Source organism: Cnephaeus nilssonii (assembly GCF_951640355.1).
Source record: "Cnephaeus nilssonii genome assembly, chromosome: 11".
NCBI classification, from domain to species: domain Eukaryota; kingdom Metazoa; phylum Chordata; class Mammalia; order Chiroptera; family Vespertilionidae; genus Cnephaeus; species Cnephaeus nilssonii.
In genome coordinates this window covers 63391442-63407891 of record NC_137082.1, presented here as the reverse complement: position 1 = coordinate 63407891, position 16450 = coordinate 63391442, and the positions used below count along the sequence as shown (strand labels likewise).

Here is a 16450-nt window from a genome sequence, read left to right as displayed (position 1 = left end):
CAGACCAAAGCTTTCTCTATTTGCATGGGTAACTTACACTTTCGGAGGGGTACCTGCAACCATGGAGTGTTAATACATTAAACAATAAAACAAAAGGTGTGTTATTGTCCTGCCTCTCAATCTTTGATTACAGTTTGGGCTGGAGTCCTGTGATATCATTTTTTAAATTTTATTTCACCAATGGGTGAAAATACCTTCAAAACCACGGGCCACTGCATTTTTACCGCAGCTGGAAGTTCGGTTTATTGGTGAGTTGCCAGCAACTATCATCCAAATATCTTTCTGTGGTTTCATAATAAAAAAACACACACCATCATTTGCCGACACTGTTCTATCTATTTGATGTTTCATAAATATCCAAGGAACTTCACTCATATTTTAAGTTTGACAGGCTAAATTGTCGTTTTACTGGTAAATTATGCAGGCAGAGAACAGTGAAGTATTGGGACCCACACCCACTGGCATACATCAAAACTGTCACTATGTATTACACCCTTAAAAATGCAGGCTTTAAATGGCAGCAATGTGCTGCAGCTTTTTTTTTTTCTTTTAGAAAGATTCCTCAGATACAGCAATAACAAAACATAAGGAGGCCCAACCTCCCTGAATGAGCTAGGTTGAAAATGATTACTGAGAGCTAATTCTGTTTAGAGATCATTTTAATCCAGAGTCTCCCCATCCCCGTGCGCCTCCTGTGATAACTTGCCAAGTGTCTTGCACCACAAATTAAAGAAGTGCTGGTGTTACGTGCATTTTCCTAAAACGGCTCTGATTAGATCACTCTCTTGCTCCAAACCTGGGCAGAAAGGCTGAACTCCTCTATGTGGCATACTGGGGTCCCCATCCTCTCATTTCTTTCCCTCCCCTCTGCTCCAGTTACACCAGAAGGAAGCTTGGACATTGAGTATCATTTGATCAGGGTGGAGAATGAGAATCAAAGCTCCACCCTCTGCTGCCTGGGCTTCCATCCCATTCATCTCTGCCGATTGCCCCTCCTCAAAAGCCACCTTCTCCACGAAGCCTCCCAGGGCCCCCTGCCTCTGTGGGGCCATTGTACTCGGCAGCTCTGCCAGAGCAAACAGGGCAGACTGCAGAGACAGGTTACCTACTGCATCATGAACCAAGTGGAAGCAGAGAACAGTCTTATTCCTTCTCCCTGGGGGGCAGCAAGTTTTCTGCACACAGTAGGCACTGCATCCAATAAGGTTTTGCTGAACTGAATTGTGATTGGCAGGGATAGGGCATTACCATCATTAGCAGCTTAGCCAAGATTGCTTTTTCCCCTAAAGTAGAACTCTTTCCTCACATGTGACATTTCTAGAAACATAATAATAATAATAATAATAATAATAATAATAATAACAACAACAACAACAACAACAACAATAAAGAGAAGGAATCTGTTTGAAGTGGGGCCAGAGGGCCTATGCCTCCTCTGCTCAACCCCATCCTACCCTCCCTTTCTTTTGAGTCCCTGGCTTGCAGTTAGCAAACCAGTTCCTTAAGCATGTTCCATGTTCTACAGTTTGCTTAGTGACAAATTCTCATTAGGTGAGAGCGTTTACAATATAATCATGAGAGACTGTGATAGATTATGAGCATAATGACAGCTAACAGTTATTAAGTACTGATGAGCCAGGCGTTATTTTGGACACTCTACATGAATTAACTCATCTCATCCCCATACACCGTATGAGATAGACACTTTTAATACCTCCAATTTACAGGTCAGGAAACCAGAGCACAGAGAGCTAAGCAACTGGCCTGGGACCACCCACCTGCTGAGTGTTGGAAATAGGGTTTCATAGATATACTGGAGACCAATAATAAAAAACAATGGGGAATCCAATAAGTTAACAAAAATAAAAGATCAGTCATCTTTGAATTAAGATAAGTCGATTTACTAGTTTTCTTCTGAGAAGATTGAGAAGTTGCATTGACTGCAAGGTTAATATGACCGAAGGAAGGTTGCTAAAACAAGTTAACATCCCCTGAAACGACATTCAGTGAATAATGGAATAACGGCAGGTCTCCCCTCCAGCCTGGCCACAGTCTAGAGCAGGGGTGGGGAACCTTTTTTCTGCCAAGGGCTATTTGGATAGTCATAACATCATTTGTGGGCCATACAAAATTATCAACTTAAAATTAGCTGCTATATTTGGTCAAGCATTTAATTAACTCACCCCTAATGCCTTGGCAGGGCCAGACCAAATGATTTTGGGGGCTTTCTATGGCCCTTGGGCTGGACGTTCCCACCCCTGGGTTAGTGTGAGGATCAATTTGTTAACTCATGTAATGTGCATAGAACAGCACCCCCACATGGTAACTTTCAATAATGATGAGATATTTTGCAGCTACACTTAGAAGCTTAGAAATACAGGACACACCTCTTAAGGTATTCACAAGCCTTAGGTACACTTTGTTAATAGTAGTAGTGGTTTTAGATGAATTCCCTGGGTTCCTTGTAAGTGTTTCAAAGAATTCAGCAAACACTGGAAAGAACTGTAAAAAAAAAAAAGCCCCTCACACACACAAATGTCTTAAATGCCATGTTGCAATTTGTGGGGTACCACCAAATGTGTTAATTTGTGCTGCTGTTTCTGATTTTTCTTTACACTTCCTATCACATCTATACATATGTATATTTTCCTCCCCTCTACATTTTATTATGAAAAAGTTCAAACATACAACACATTTGAAATCATTTTATAGTGAATGCTTGAATACCCACCATCTAGATTCTGCCATTACCATTTTACTATACTTAAAAAACCCCCACATATCTATCCATGTATCTGTCTTATTTTTGATGCATTTCAAGGAAATTGAAGACACTGGTACACTCCCTTCTACATATTCCAGCATGCAGATCTTTATCTAGACATCAATATTTGTTTATAGTTTTTTAAAATGTAAAATTTAGATCCAAAGAAACACAAATCTTAAGTGTACATTTGCTGAGTTTTGACACCTGCGTGTACCTGCGTAACCCAAACCGTCAAGATACTATGCACATATTTCACCTTCTTGCAGATGTGCTGTTTGGAAGGAAGGTTATAGCAGAGCACTGGCCATTGTTTAGATGGCACAGCATCTGTCCCCAGTATAATCGTGAAGGGAGGTCCCTGAAGGCACAGAGGATGAAGCACGCTGCTTTATCAAAGGCCATCCCAAGCTCTCATCACAGTACCTGTCACACCATCAAAGGTGAAAATGTGACACATTTCCATACTAGACAGTATTTGTGTCTTTAAGCATCTTTCAGACTTCACTTTTATGTTAGCTACTGTAAGAAGTTGTTAAAGGCTATTGATTCAACTTGGAAGAAAATTTCTTACAGTTCTCCTTTTTACATTTCTGTATAATTTAACTTAAAATGTTTCCTGTGATTATAGGGCAAACAAAGAAAACAAACAAACAAACCAGTTTTTGCTACCATTTGCTACTACTCATCTACATAAACCAGAATATTTCCATACACCCTACCCCAGCAGGAAAAAACTGGATGTTGAGCCTAATGCAAAACTCAACTGTCATCTATGAATATTGAAATTCAATTTTATTTTATTCAAAATGGCTACACAGAACTTATAATAAGTACATGTGATTGATGTGAACATCTATCACATTTAATTCTAAAAAAATACGACTTTGGTATGATATATTTATTCCAAGAAAATAGCACTTTGACTTGGTATTTGATGTAAACTGCATTTAGTCCTGTGGCTACAGACTTTGGAAACTGGCCCTAGTCTTTAAACAGGGCCCTTTGGAGCCTGGTGTGTCTTGGGGCCAACTGAGGGGCCACAAAGGAGTCCAGGATGGGCTAAGGGCCACTAGCTGGGCTCCTCACCACCATTGACCCCTCCTCACTATGTTACCCCATACAGAATACTGTTTGACAAAGGGTCTCAGTGTTAAGAAATAAGTGGAAAAATATAGCTCTAAGGTAGAAAAATATTATTTTGCCATGTATAGTTCAAGGGCCTGATTTTCACAGCCTTCAAAATGAACCTAACAATACCTAGTGAATGGGCAACAGCATCAGAAACTAGTGCGAGGGGCAAGGACTTGGAGCCCCAGCTAGTCCCGGGGTCCTGTCTTCTGTAGGAAGTCTGAGGATTCAATGAGGTGTTGGAAAGGAAACCACTGGGATTTTCCACTCAAGGGAGTAGTTTTTCTGAAAGATTTAAATAATCCATGTACACAGTGGGAGATAATAGAAAAAAATACATATATCTGCCCCTGTCTCCTGGCACAGAACTCCTAAAACCCTCGTAACCTCCTAAGTCATGAGAGCACTAGAAGCATCTTTTGATCTACTGTTTGGTCTCTGACTGCAATTCCTGACACAGAGCTCCTAAATCCTTTGGAATGTCCTGAATAATAGAGGTCTGGTTTGTTCTGATCAGGTGACTCCGGGTGGGCTCCTGGAGCCATCCAGGGCTGGTCACTGAAAGGACCAAGCCATGATTCCAGGCCTGCCCCCAATCTCCAGGTAGGAGAGAGGGGGCTGGAAATGGACGTAGTGAGGGATCATGTTTACACGACACAGTGTCCATAAAAATTCCAACAGTACAGGGTGTGGAGAACTTCCGGGTTGGTGAACATACAAATGTACCCGAGGGCTAATGCAACCCCAGCTCCTGGGCTCCAGCCCCTCCATCCCCAGGCCTCCCCTATGTATCTCTTCTTCTGGCCGTTCATCTGTATCCTTTAATAAACTGGCAGATATAAGTAAGTGTTTTCCCGAGTTCTGTGAGCTGTTTTAGCAAATAATCAAACCCAAAGGGGAGGAGATCATGGGAACCTCTGATCTGTAGCCAAGTTGAACAGAAGTTGTGGGTAAGCTGGGGACCTACTATGTGCAAGTGGCCTCTGAAGTGGGGCAACCTCATGGGACTCAGCCCATAACCTCTGGATCTGACCTTGTCTCTAGTAGATAGTGTCAGAATTGAGTTAAATTGCAGGACAACTAGCTGATGTCACAGAGAATTGCATGGTGGGGAAAAACTTCCCCCTTGCATCTGGAGTTAGAATGCTGTGAGCATGGTAGTCGTGGAAGAGTAAAAGAGAGACACACGGGAGGACAAGTGCAGGTTTCCTACTCACATAGAAACATTGGTGCTAAGCAAACCCTCTTAGTAATTCCTTCCCAGGATGAGGGTTTACAAATGAGCCTAAGAGACATAGATAACGAGGGGCTGACCGACTTACACTGAGATATCTGGTCTACCTAGTTTGCACTGCCACTAAATTTATTCTTCATACCTATAAAAAGTATACTGCACTGCCCATGAACAGGAACATTTCCAACTCCACAGATCGAGAAAATAAAACTGAAAATAAAGGTCAGAAATAAAGGTCAAATGAGAGTTCAGAAAAAATGTGTATGTGTACCCAGACAGTTGATTATATATCTAATGAATTCAACAGTGCATGGTAGTTTCTCTAATTTTAAAATGACCTGCAAAAAATAAAAGTCAACTTTGAAGTTCAAATTTCATTTTTGCTAATAATTTCCAGATTGTCCTGAAAGCTTAGATTCAAGGACTTGAGAGCCATGAGCTCCAAGTCAGTACTAGAGAGAGGCTACATGTAGTCGCCAGGACTCCTGACAGATTGCAGAAGCAGACAGAAGACGGAGCAGAAAATCACTTTACCTTTCTCACTGCTCTTTTCTTTTTTCTAGGACATTTTCTGCCTTTGAGAGTATTCTAAAAGCAATTATTCAAATGGATATACTCCTGGAGAGGCTCTTAGCATGCAAACACCTTGGTACAAAGCGGAAGAACCTACACTCTCAGCTGCAGAGCTTCAGGTTACATCAAGCAAAGTCTGACTTTATAAACCCGCTCTTAAGATCCAATTTTCTCTCTCCCAAAATAGCTGTTTCCATGGCTACATAATCATTTATTATTAGGACTTAGAGGAAATGCATTTTGGGGGACAATGCCGTAGAGATTGTATTTAAGGTTCCCAGTGGAAAGTGGGGAACTGGGTATCAAATATATAATCTCTGGTCATTTGCACAGCTTGCTTGATGCTTCAAATACACCCATTTTTACCAAAAGTACAATATGGAAAGCTCAGTTACAGTAACTGTTCCATATGCCTCTAGCCATGTCAGTCCTGGTGTGGGAGACTGCAGTCCAGCTGCCCTGGCCTTAGCACAGCCTCTGGTCAGGGCCATGCAAACGGCCACTGACTGGGCCAGTGTGATGGGGTGGGGGACAAGGCTAGATGGGAACAGGCTGCGTGGCTGCTAACAAAACTGATCTCCTCTGCTTCCTCTGGGATCAGCAGCAAGGGATGAGAAGAGCAGACAGGAAAAGTGAAGTCAAAACGCTTAGCCAGCAGGAACAGAAAAGCTGCTCCCTATAGTGCCGCAGACTCACTAGTGGCTTCTGAGAGGCTTAGAGCAAATTTCCCTTTTCCTGAAGTTGCCTGAGCAAGTTTCCACTCCTTGCATGCCAAATAGCACAACACAGGTCTTAATGGCCTTTTCCTCTGCACAGCACAGGCACTTGATCATCGGGGAGCTCCCACTCCCACGTGTATGCGTGTGCAGGCTCGGAGAGCGGCATGGTTGAGGGTGAAGAAGCAGGCCCTATAAATGCATGTTTAGACTGTCATCTATGGAGACAAGAGGACCCTGGCTCCACGAGGAGACTGCCCTGCTGGCCAGGCTTGGCCAGTGTTCCCGTTACTTTTCCTGCTCCGATTCTTCCTTCCCTGTTACCTTTCTTTTTTCAGATTGAGATATGACTCACATAATACAATTTCACATAACATAAAAAAATCACCATTTTGAAGTATACAATTCAGTGGTCTTTAGTATATTCACAAGTTTGTGCAACCATCACTATTATCCAATTCCAGAACATTCTCCATTATCCCTAAAAGAAACCCTGTACTGTTAGTAGTCACTTTCAATTCTCCCTCCCTCAAACCCCTGGCAACCACTAATCTACTTCCTCTTTTTTTAAAAGTATGTTTTTATTGATTACAATGAAGAGAGGGGAAGGGAGAGGGAAACAGAAACATCAGTGATAAGAGAAAATCATCGATAGGCTGCCTTCTCCACACCCCGTACTGGGGACCGAGCCCGCAACCTGGGCACGTGCCCTCACTGGGAATCCAGCCGTAACTTCCTGGTTCATAGTTTGATGCTCAACCACTGATGCACACCAGCCAGGCGGAAATGAGAAATTTAAAATACTTTTCTAGTTAATAAAATTTTAATTAGCAAGTAGTTTCTTTAGCACATGCAGTGGCGGCTCATTAAAGCTTCCACTGGTCATTTCGGCGTGAGTGGATGCAGTCTGCGCTGCATGTTGGTTTTACTGTGCCATTAGGAGCTGAGGATACAGCTGCTGCTCAGCAAATGCTTGCAGACTGGGGGTTCACGTGGGAGTGGAGGGTGTAGCCAGTTCTTGGTCGAGATAAGGAGGAGATTAAGTAAATCTTACTAACACCATCAGTCTTCCCGCATCTCATCCCAGAGACCCTCATCCCTCTTTCCACCCACTCCTTAGATGTGATGTTAGGGCCCTCCTCCTGAAACCAGCTTCTGAGGACTCATCTTCCAGGGACCAGGAAACTCCTCTCTCTGAACTCACTCGGGTGTGTCCATGCATCACCAAGGCTTTGTGTACCACCAGAGGGCTGATAACGTCCATGCTTGGATCACCAGTCTCGCTCTGAGCTCCAGGCTCCACCCAGCTGTCTGCTTGAACGCTCTCCTTAGATATCACTTTGGCATCTCAAACTTAACTTCTCCAAATCAGAGCTTGATACCTTCCTCTGTTCTCCCATAAACAACATCTCCATAAATGGCTCCATGCCCCACTGCGTTATCATCCTTTCCCCCCGTCCCCCTTTCCTCTGCCGCCCTCACCCAATCTACCACCTCGCTCTGTCCCTTCAGCACCCAAGGCTCACCTCGATGGCCACCACCTGACCCAAGGAACCCCATTCAGGTCTCTGCCTCCTTTTGTTAATTCTCCATACAGCAGCCAGAGTGACCCTGACAACCTCATTCATGGAGCCGCTGGGTACTCATCGCATTTGGAAGAAGATCCAAGCCACTTGGAAGGGGCTGGCCACAGCGACCTCTCTCACCTGCTGATAGCCACTCTTCCATCACCTATCTGCTCCCAGACTGGCTTCCTGTCAGTGCCTCGGACACACCCAGTGCCTCCTCCTTGGGCCCTGCCAGTGGCCCCTCTCAGGGCCTGCCACATGGTGATGGTGCCTGAACTCCTAAGGATGAGAAAGGGCTACCGGTGGCCACACAACTGCCTTCTCCTTGAAATCTGTATTTACAGCATAATCCCACTAGTTGGTTCCAAATACTGTGAATTCCCAGATTTTATGCTTATGGAATCCCTTCAACATGTATGAATTTTTAAAGTTTACAAACTAAAAAATGTAAAAGTGTTGATTTCTTGCTGCCCAAAGAGTCATATAAAACAATTAGTTAAACACAGTTTTTGTTATCAAACTAGCAAATATATCTAGAACTCCTTGATGAACATTTTCTTGGGGGACCATTATTCTCTAATAGTTATAGAATGAATCTAAAATACCAAGGAATTTCAGGGAAAAGCAATCAGCCAGCCTCGGCACCAGAGTCTTTTCCTTATTTGTATTTCTCTTCATTACATTTCTCACCAAACATTTACTTATTAGTAATCATCATCTACTCTCAGGGTCCTAATTTACTTCTGTGTATCACTTTTTACTTTAAGTAAGAGCTTGAGCTTGATTGCAGTGTTGCTATTATTTTAATTTGGGGTCCCTGCTACAAAATTGAATTATGATAACGAATATATCATTACATTATAATTTACACTATGCTTATAACCCTATAGAAATAAAAATGAATAGAACTGAAAACAATGGTCAGGATAAAAATAATACCACATGCTTCTGATTCTTCCCCGAAACACTGATTCCTACTGGATTTTCAATTTTCCATCTCCTACATGTGCCTAATTTTGAAAGCTGATTTCTGTAGTGAGACGTTAATTATTTGTCCCTAGCATTTGAGGGACGTCAGTGACCCTGGGAGGGCAGCACCCCTGTGGTGCAATTCTAGCCTCAAAGAAACCTGGGCTTGACTAGGCAGACTTACTATTGTGCGCAGTCGATCAGTTGGTATTCGTTTGACCTCTCGAAGCACGCCTTCACACCTTCATCATCCCAAAGTTTCTTCACATGATCAAAGAACTCCTAAAATTTGAAAAAGTTACAAATGAGAGGACGCATATGTTATATAATCCTTCAAAAAGTTAAAAGTAAAAAGAAACTGCCCCCCGAAGTTTGCAGGTAGCGCATGAATTATTTTCCTTGTGGAAGTCTACTTGATACATGGAAAAATGCCCAGATCCTGAATTTTGTGTGATGAAAAAATGGATGCATGTATGTCATCATCATGCAAATTAACCTGTCAAACACCCTTATCATTCCAGGAAGTTCCCCAAAATAAAAATTGCAAGTCAAAAGTTAATGACATTCATTAACCAGAAATACAGTTAGCTAACAATCTTAAAGTTCTTATTATTCAATAACTTCACTAGTGGCACTGACACTTTAGCACTGAGAACACATGCCTAGTATAAGTCCTGCTTCAGTGGCTCTAAATTTTCTATGTGAGCCACGATTATGACTAGACATAGTCAAGCAGGTGGGTTAAATCTGACTCAGGAGCATTAGGTATTTAAGAAAGAGACATTTAAAATCACACTCTTTAATATCATGTAAGGAAAAATATCCTGTAAGTAAATTACATCTAGAAAATTAATACTTTAGAAAATTAATTGTAAGGCTAAAAGCAAGACACCCATGAAAAACACACCAAGTGACAAAACAAGCCAGAGGAAAATCATTTGGGCAAAAATGAAAAAGGATTCCCAGTCAAATTTATAGAAAATATTCCTTTATTAACTTTTGGTCGAGAATATGTTTGTATATTTTCAGAAAACAACTCCGAGACCATGTGGATTCCAGCAACAGAGAGGAATCGACAGGACTACTCCAGCCATGAAGACAGAAGAGAAGCAGTCCAGAGATGGAAGATGCTGATGTGGCCTTCCCATACTAGCAGTTAGCAGCTGTGCATCACTGCAGGTTGCCCAGGACCAAACCAGACACAGTCGGACCTGCATTACCACCATTTGTCCACCATACAGAACTGAAATGTCAGTGCTGACATGTACACATAAGGAACTGTTGGACATTGAAATTGGGTCTCAAAAGAACTGTTGGCCCAGAAAAAAACTCACTACACACTGATTCATTTGCCTGTCACCATAACCATTATTGCTTGTCTCATTTTCGGTTCTTATAAGTGTATTTGTAATAGCACATGATCTCACTCATCTAGGGGAAATAATGAACAACATAGACTGATGAACAAGAACAGACCCAGAAACAAGGAGGCATGGATCAGACTGTCGGGCCTCAGGGGGAGGGTAGGGAAGGGTGGGGGTAAAGGGGGAGACCAAACAGAGGACTTGTGTGCAAGCATATGAGCCTAACCAGCGGTTAAGGACAACAGGGGGGTGGGGGTATGTGTGGGGAGGGGTGTGGGATGGGAATGGGGGGATGAGGACAAATATGTGATACCTTAATCAATAAAGAAATTAAAAAAAATAAAATCACACTCTTTGAGGATAGTAATTTATTGCTTTTTTTTGCATTAAAAAACAAAACTATGAGTTAATTGTGAACTGTGATTGTTGGTTCACTCAAACCTGTGTGGACACAGTGCTGAATTCCATTCACTGTGACAGCAGCATCCTTTGAAACAACTTTCCTTATTGCAAAGTAAAAGGTGGCTTTAGGAATTCATATTGCTGAATTTACCCAAAGTAACTTAATACTGTCATGGAAGCAAATGACTATATATTAGTTACTAAATATAAATTTTCAATAAAACACTTTGTTAGAATATTGACATCTCTTTCACTTCAGTCTTTTGCCCTCATGGCAACCACCCAATTCACAGTATAGTTATCAAAGTTGACTTCCTCTCATTATGTTCACAACTGACTCTGGCTGCTCGAAAATTTCCTTTTGCATAAATGGACTGAAGTTGCCTTCATGATTTGCTGGAGTTTGCACAGCCCTTCCAGGGTGATTCCCTGCTGTTCATTTAATTCAATGGGTAGAAAAATGGCCACCCACCACCTCAGCTATATCATCATCTTCAGGAAAGATGCCATGACTGGTGTGTTCTATGATAGCACTTGCATCAGAAGCAAAGTAATACTCGACCGCTTTTTCTTCAACAGGGAAAAGGCAAGTTGTGCTGTCCACACTGGAGAGACTGCAGCTTCCTTTCTTATCTTTGCCTGTTTTGTTGAGTACTGGCATTTGATTAGTAGAGAGTTTATGTTCACTTGGTACACCAACCAACAGAGGGCTATCTCGTCTTGCGCCAACTGCTTGGCCAGGAAAATGAACACTTTTAAGTACAAGTGCAAAAGCACCTTCCAATTGTTGGATAACTCTCTCCACCAAGTTAGTAAAACTGGTATCTCCCCTTCCCGATTGTCATACACGTATTTAAGGAGCTTGGCAACTGTCTTTGTATCTGTTTCGGCTTCAAAGTCACAACCTTTGCTTTCCAAAAACGTTTTCAAGTCTTTGTAGTCGGTGATGATTCCATTGCGAATAACAAGAAGTTCATTATTTTTACCAAAGCGCTGGGGATGGCCATTGAAAGGACTGGGCTCACCATGTGCCGCCCAACGGGTATGAGCTATTCTAAGGTGCACATCAAATTCTATATCCAAATCCATAGCCTGTTTGTGAACTTCTTCACCCAGTGCTGTTGCTTTCCCTTTCTTCTTAATGAGCTGGATTTTGCAGGCATTGGCTTCCCAATCTTTGTCACTGCCTTCATCAGCTCCCACACTAGCAGAATCTTATCTGTACTCCAATCTCCGAAGGCCTTTGATTAGGGCCTCCAAGATTTCTCCTCTTGTGCGAGGGACATGGTGGTTTAAGTAAGCAGGAGGCACCATCCTAAAGGCAAGTGGTGAGTGGCTGGCAAGGTTGGGGGTGCATGCAAACCTTTGGGGCTATCGGAGGGCTTAGGGGGCAATTATTTATTCACTCACCAGTTGATGGACATTTGGGTTATTTCTAGTTTTTTTTTTTAATTCGTTAGAAACTACTTTTAAAACATATATATTTTTATTGATTTCAGAGAGGAAGGGAGAGGGAGAGAAAGATAGAAACATCAATGATGAGGAGAATCACTGATCAGCAGCCTCCTGCATGCCCCCCACTGGGTATTGATACCTGATTGGGAATGGAACTGTGACCTCTTGGTTCATAGGTCAACACTCAACCCAGCTGGGAGGGTTATTTCTAGCTTTTGACTGTTATGAATAGTGCCGCTAGGAATATTTGTGCAACAGTCTTTGTGTGGACTTTTATTTTCATTTCTCTTGGGTTTATACCCAGGAGTGAAATTGCTGGGTAAAATGGAAAGTGAATGTTTAACTTTAAAAAACTGCTAAATTGGATTCCAAAGTGGCTATTCTATTTTACATTGTCAAGAGCAATGTCTAGGGCAGTGATGGGCAACCTTTTGAGCTTGGTGTGTCAAACTTCGCCAAAAAACTGAGCATAACTCGGGTAGTGTGTCACTTTGAGGAAAAAACATTATTTCGCAAATGTTTCATCCTCAGCGGCCGTGTGTCATCAGAAATGGCTACGCGTGTCAGTGCTGACACGCGTGTCATAGGTTTGCCATCACTGGTCTAGGGGCTCTAATTTTTCTACATCCTCACTAATACTTGGTTTTTATCAGTCTTCTTAATTTTAATTACTCTATTGGAGGTGTAGTGACATCTAATTATGGTTTCAGTTTGCATTTCTCTAATGAGGTTGGATATTTTTTCATGTAATTGTTGGCTACTTGCATATCTTCTTTTGAAGTGTCTGTTCAAATATTTTGCCCATTTAAAAAATTGGATTGTATGTCTTGTTAGTTTCATTTTTAAAAAAATTACTTTATTGATTAAGGTATCACATATTTGTCCTCATCCCCCCCATTCCCATCCCAAACCCCTCCCCACGCATGCCTCCACCCCCCTGTTGTCCGTGACCACTGGTTAGGCTCATATGCAAGCACACAAGTCCTTTGGTTGATCTCTCTCCCTTATCCCCACCCTCCCCTACCTTCCCTCTGAGGTCCGACAGTCTGATTGATGCTGTTCTTGTTCATCAGTCTATGTTGTTCATAATTTCCCCTAGATGAGTGAGCTCATGTAGTTTCATTTGTTTTTAAAAAATTTAAATTACAGTTGACATTCAATATTATTTTATATTAGTTTCATAGTAGTTAAATATTTATATAATTTACTAAGTGATAAGTCTAGTACCTACCTGACACCATACATAGTTATTACAATATTATTGACTATATTCCCTATGCTGTACTTTACATCCCCATTGAGTTTTATTCTTTTATAAGAATAAGAGATTTAAAAAATTGTTTGATTCAAGTCTTTTGTCAACTATAGGTCTTTCAAATATTTTCTCTCAAACTGTAGCTTGCATTTTAATTTTCTTAAGCATTTTTTGTTGAGCAAAGTTTTTAATTTTGCTATGTCCAATTAATTAATTTCTTCCTTTTAGCATTTATGCTTTTTTGTGTGTGTTCTAAGAAATGTTTGCTTAGCCTAAAGGCAAAAATATTTCCTTAAAGTTTTCTTCTAAAAGTTTTACAGTACTTACGTTTAGATCTAAGATCCATTTGAGTTAATTTTGGGGGCTGGTATGAGGAAAAGGTCAAGTTTTACCTTTTTCCATAAAGATATGCAACTTCCTCAGCACATTTACTGAAAAGACTATTCTTTCTCCATTGAATTACCTTAATACTGTTGTTGAAACTGACCAAACACATGTGGGTCTGTTCCTGGACTCTTAATTCTGTTTCACTGATCTATGTCTATCCTTATGCCATACTGTCTTGATTATTAAAACTTGGTAGTAAGTATTTTTTTTAATTAAATTTTAAAATTGATTTCAGAGAGGAAGGGAGAGGGAGAGAGAGATAGAAACATCAATGATGAGAGAGAATCATGGATTGGCTGCCTCTTGCACACCCCACACTGGGCATCAAGCCCTCAACCTGGGCATATGCTCTGACCAATACTTGATCAGTGACCTCCTGGTCTATAGATCGATACTCAACCACTGAGCCATGCTACCCAGGTGGTAGTAAGTCTTAAAATTAGTAATTTAAGTCCTCCAACTCTGTCCTTTTACAACATCGTTTTGGCTGTTTTAGGTCTTTTGAACTTCCACATACATTTTAGGATTATCTTGTCAATTTCTATTTAAAAAGCCTGCTGGTGTTTTGTTTGAAATTGCCCATTTAAAAAATTTATAGATCAGTTTGGGGAGAATTGCCATCTTAAATGAGTTTTCTAATTCATTAACATGACATATCTATTTATTTATGTCTTATTTAAATTCTCTCAATAATGTTTTGCAGTTTTCAGTGTTAGATATTTCACATCACTTGTTACATTTTTTTCAAAGTAGCTTTTTTTGGATGTTATTTTAAATGTACATGTTTTTTAAATTTCACTTTTGGATTTTTTTCATTGTTAGTACATAGAAATACAGTTGATTTCTGCATTTGATCTTGTGTCCTGCAACCTATTTAATTTCACTTATGAGTTCCAGTAGCTTTCAATTCCTTCCAGTGCAGCTGTGTACAGAAATAGTTACCTACATAGCTCTGGCCTCTCTCTGCTTCTCTCCCCAAAGGATGCCCCCGAGGCCTGGGCAGGATCAGAATTCCCTGTAGTTTCAAAGGCAGGAGGATTGAGCCAAGGGACTTTCCCTGCCACCATGGCAAGGTTTCATGGGTTTTGTTGCTCTTACACGTTTCTTCAAGGTACAATAAGATTTACCTAGAGATTTTATCTTTTGTTTCTCAATTATAATCTCACAAAACAACTGGGATGAGTATTAAGTTTTAGTAATCAGATCTTCCAGAACCCAGAGCAGATAATTAAATAAATCTACTCTATAGTGATGGGAACATAATTTTCCTTAAGTATTATTTTTCAAAAAAATTACTTTCTTAGCTTTTGCTTTTCCCCTCCACAATACTCCCACTCTTACACTTAAGATTCTTGCTGTAAAAGCCTAATTCTCTGAAGAAACTGTGCCCTTGGAGCATGCCGAAGACATTCCCCAGAGAAACTGATTTGTGTGGGAACAGAAACAAATAATTAGGTATTTTCATTAGGGACTCAAAGAATCACGACTTTAGTCTTTGCTTCCAGACAAGTCTCTGTCAAGTTATCTGACACAAATTCTCTTTGGAACATCAAGGTTGAATTACATAACACTTTACGGTATTATTCTTGGTCTTCTTAGTCACTCCAAATCTGTCTTGCTTTATGTGATGAGAGGTAAAATGGAGAGAGGAGCCCCTCTTTTTGGGAAGAAGTTTAAATTGAAAGCAAATGTCTTTAGAAGTGAGTTCGCTATAGTCCCACGGACAAGGACATATTTCTTTGGGAACATTTTAGTGTAAAACATAAGAAAGGTGTCTAAGAGAAGTCATACAACAATATGTATGGTTTGGGCATGGATGCTGGTAGGTGAGTGCCTTGGCTCAGATCCGATCTGGGGAAACCTGACTGCTGAGGTTCCCCTTTCTCCGTGTGTGTGTGTGTGTGTGTGTGTGTGTGTGGCGGGGGGGCGGGGTATGTATGTTTGTCTGTGTGTGTGTAACTTCTTCCAGGCAGACGCTGGCTGAGACTCTTCAGTACTTGGTGGATGGGAAGGGGAGCACACAGAGGAAGAGTGGCTGGAAAGACAAAACAAGCAGGACGGGGTTGACATCAGGGAGGGCAAGCTCAGACTCAAGATGGTCAACACTGTGGTGACCAACAGTGTGATGTGCTGGTGGTGGGGGAGGGTCTAGGTCAGTGGTCGGCAAACTCATTAGTCAACAGAGCCAAATATCAACAGTACAACGATTGAAATTTCTATTGAGAGCCAAATTTTTTAAACTTAAACATCTAACGCCACTTCTTCAAAATAGACTCGTCCAGGCCGTGGTATTTTGTGGAAGAGCCACACTCAAGGGGCCAAAGAGCCACATGTGGCTCGCGAGCTGCAGTTTGCCGACCACGGGTCTAGGGCATCCTTTAGCTTTGGACCCGACTCAGTAGTTTTGGTACAACTGTGGCAAACTGCAGCTTGCGAGCCACATGTGGCTCTTTGGCCCCTTGAGTGTGGCTCTTCCACAAAATACCAGGCCAAGAGAGAAACACAAGGTGAGGAAACAGAAGTCATGTGTAGGCTTCAGAACCAAGTTCTAGAAACATCTACAGGACACCTGGCGGCATAAGGCATTATGCTCGGTGCTGGGTATAGGAGAGAGGACACAGGGTTTCTGAAC

The 16450-nt window shown here is 41.5% G+C and overlaps 1 protein-coding gene across 4 annotated transcripts in view; it reads right to left on the bottom strand.

Moving 5' to 3' along the window:
• The window catches only part of GNAL (G protein subunit alpha L), a 105093-nt gene that overhangs the window by 20133 nt on the left and 68510 nt on the right, over positions 1–16450 (bottom strand). For all 4 annotated transcript variants that reach the window (XM_079783932.1, XM_079783933.1, XM_079783934.1 and 1 more), the window contains one exon: positions 9140–9237. In XM_079783932.1, the coding sequence (XP_079640058.1) occupies positions 9140–9237 (98 nt within the window). The remainder of the gene's footprint in view (positions 1–9139; positions 9238–16450) is intronic.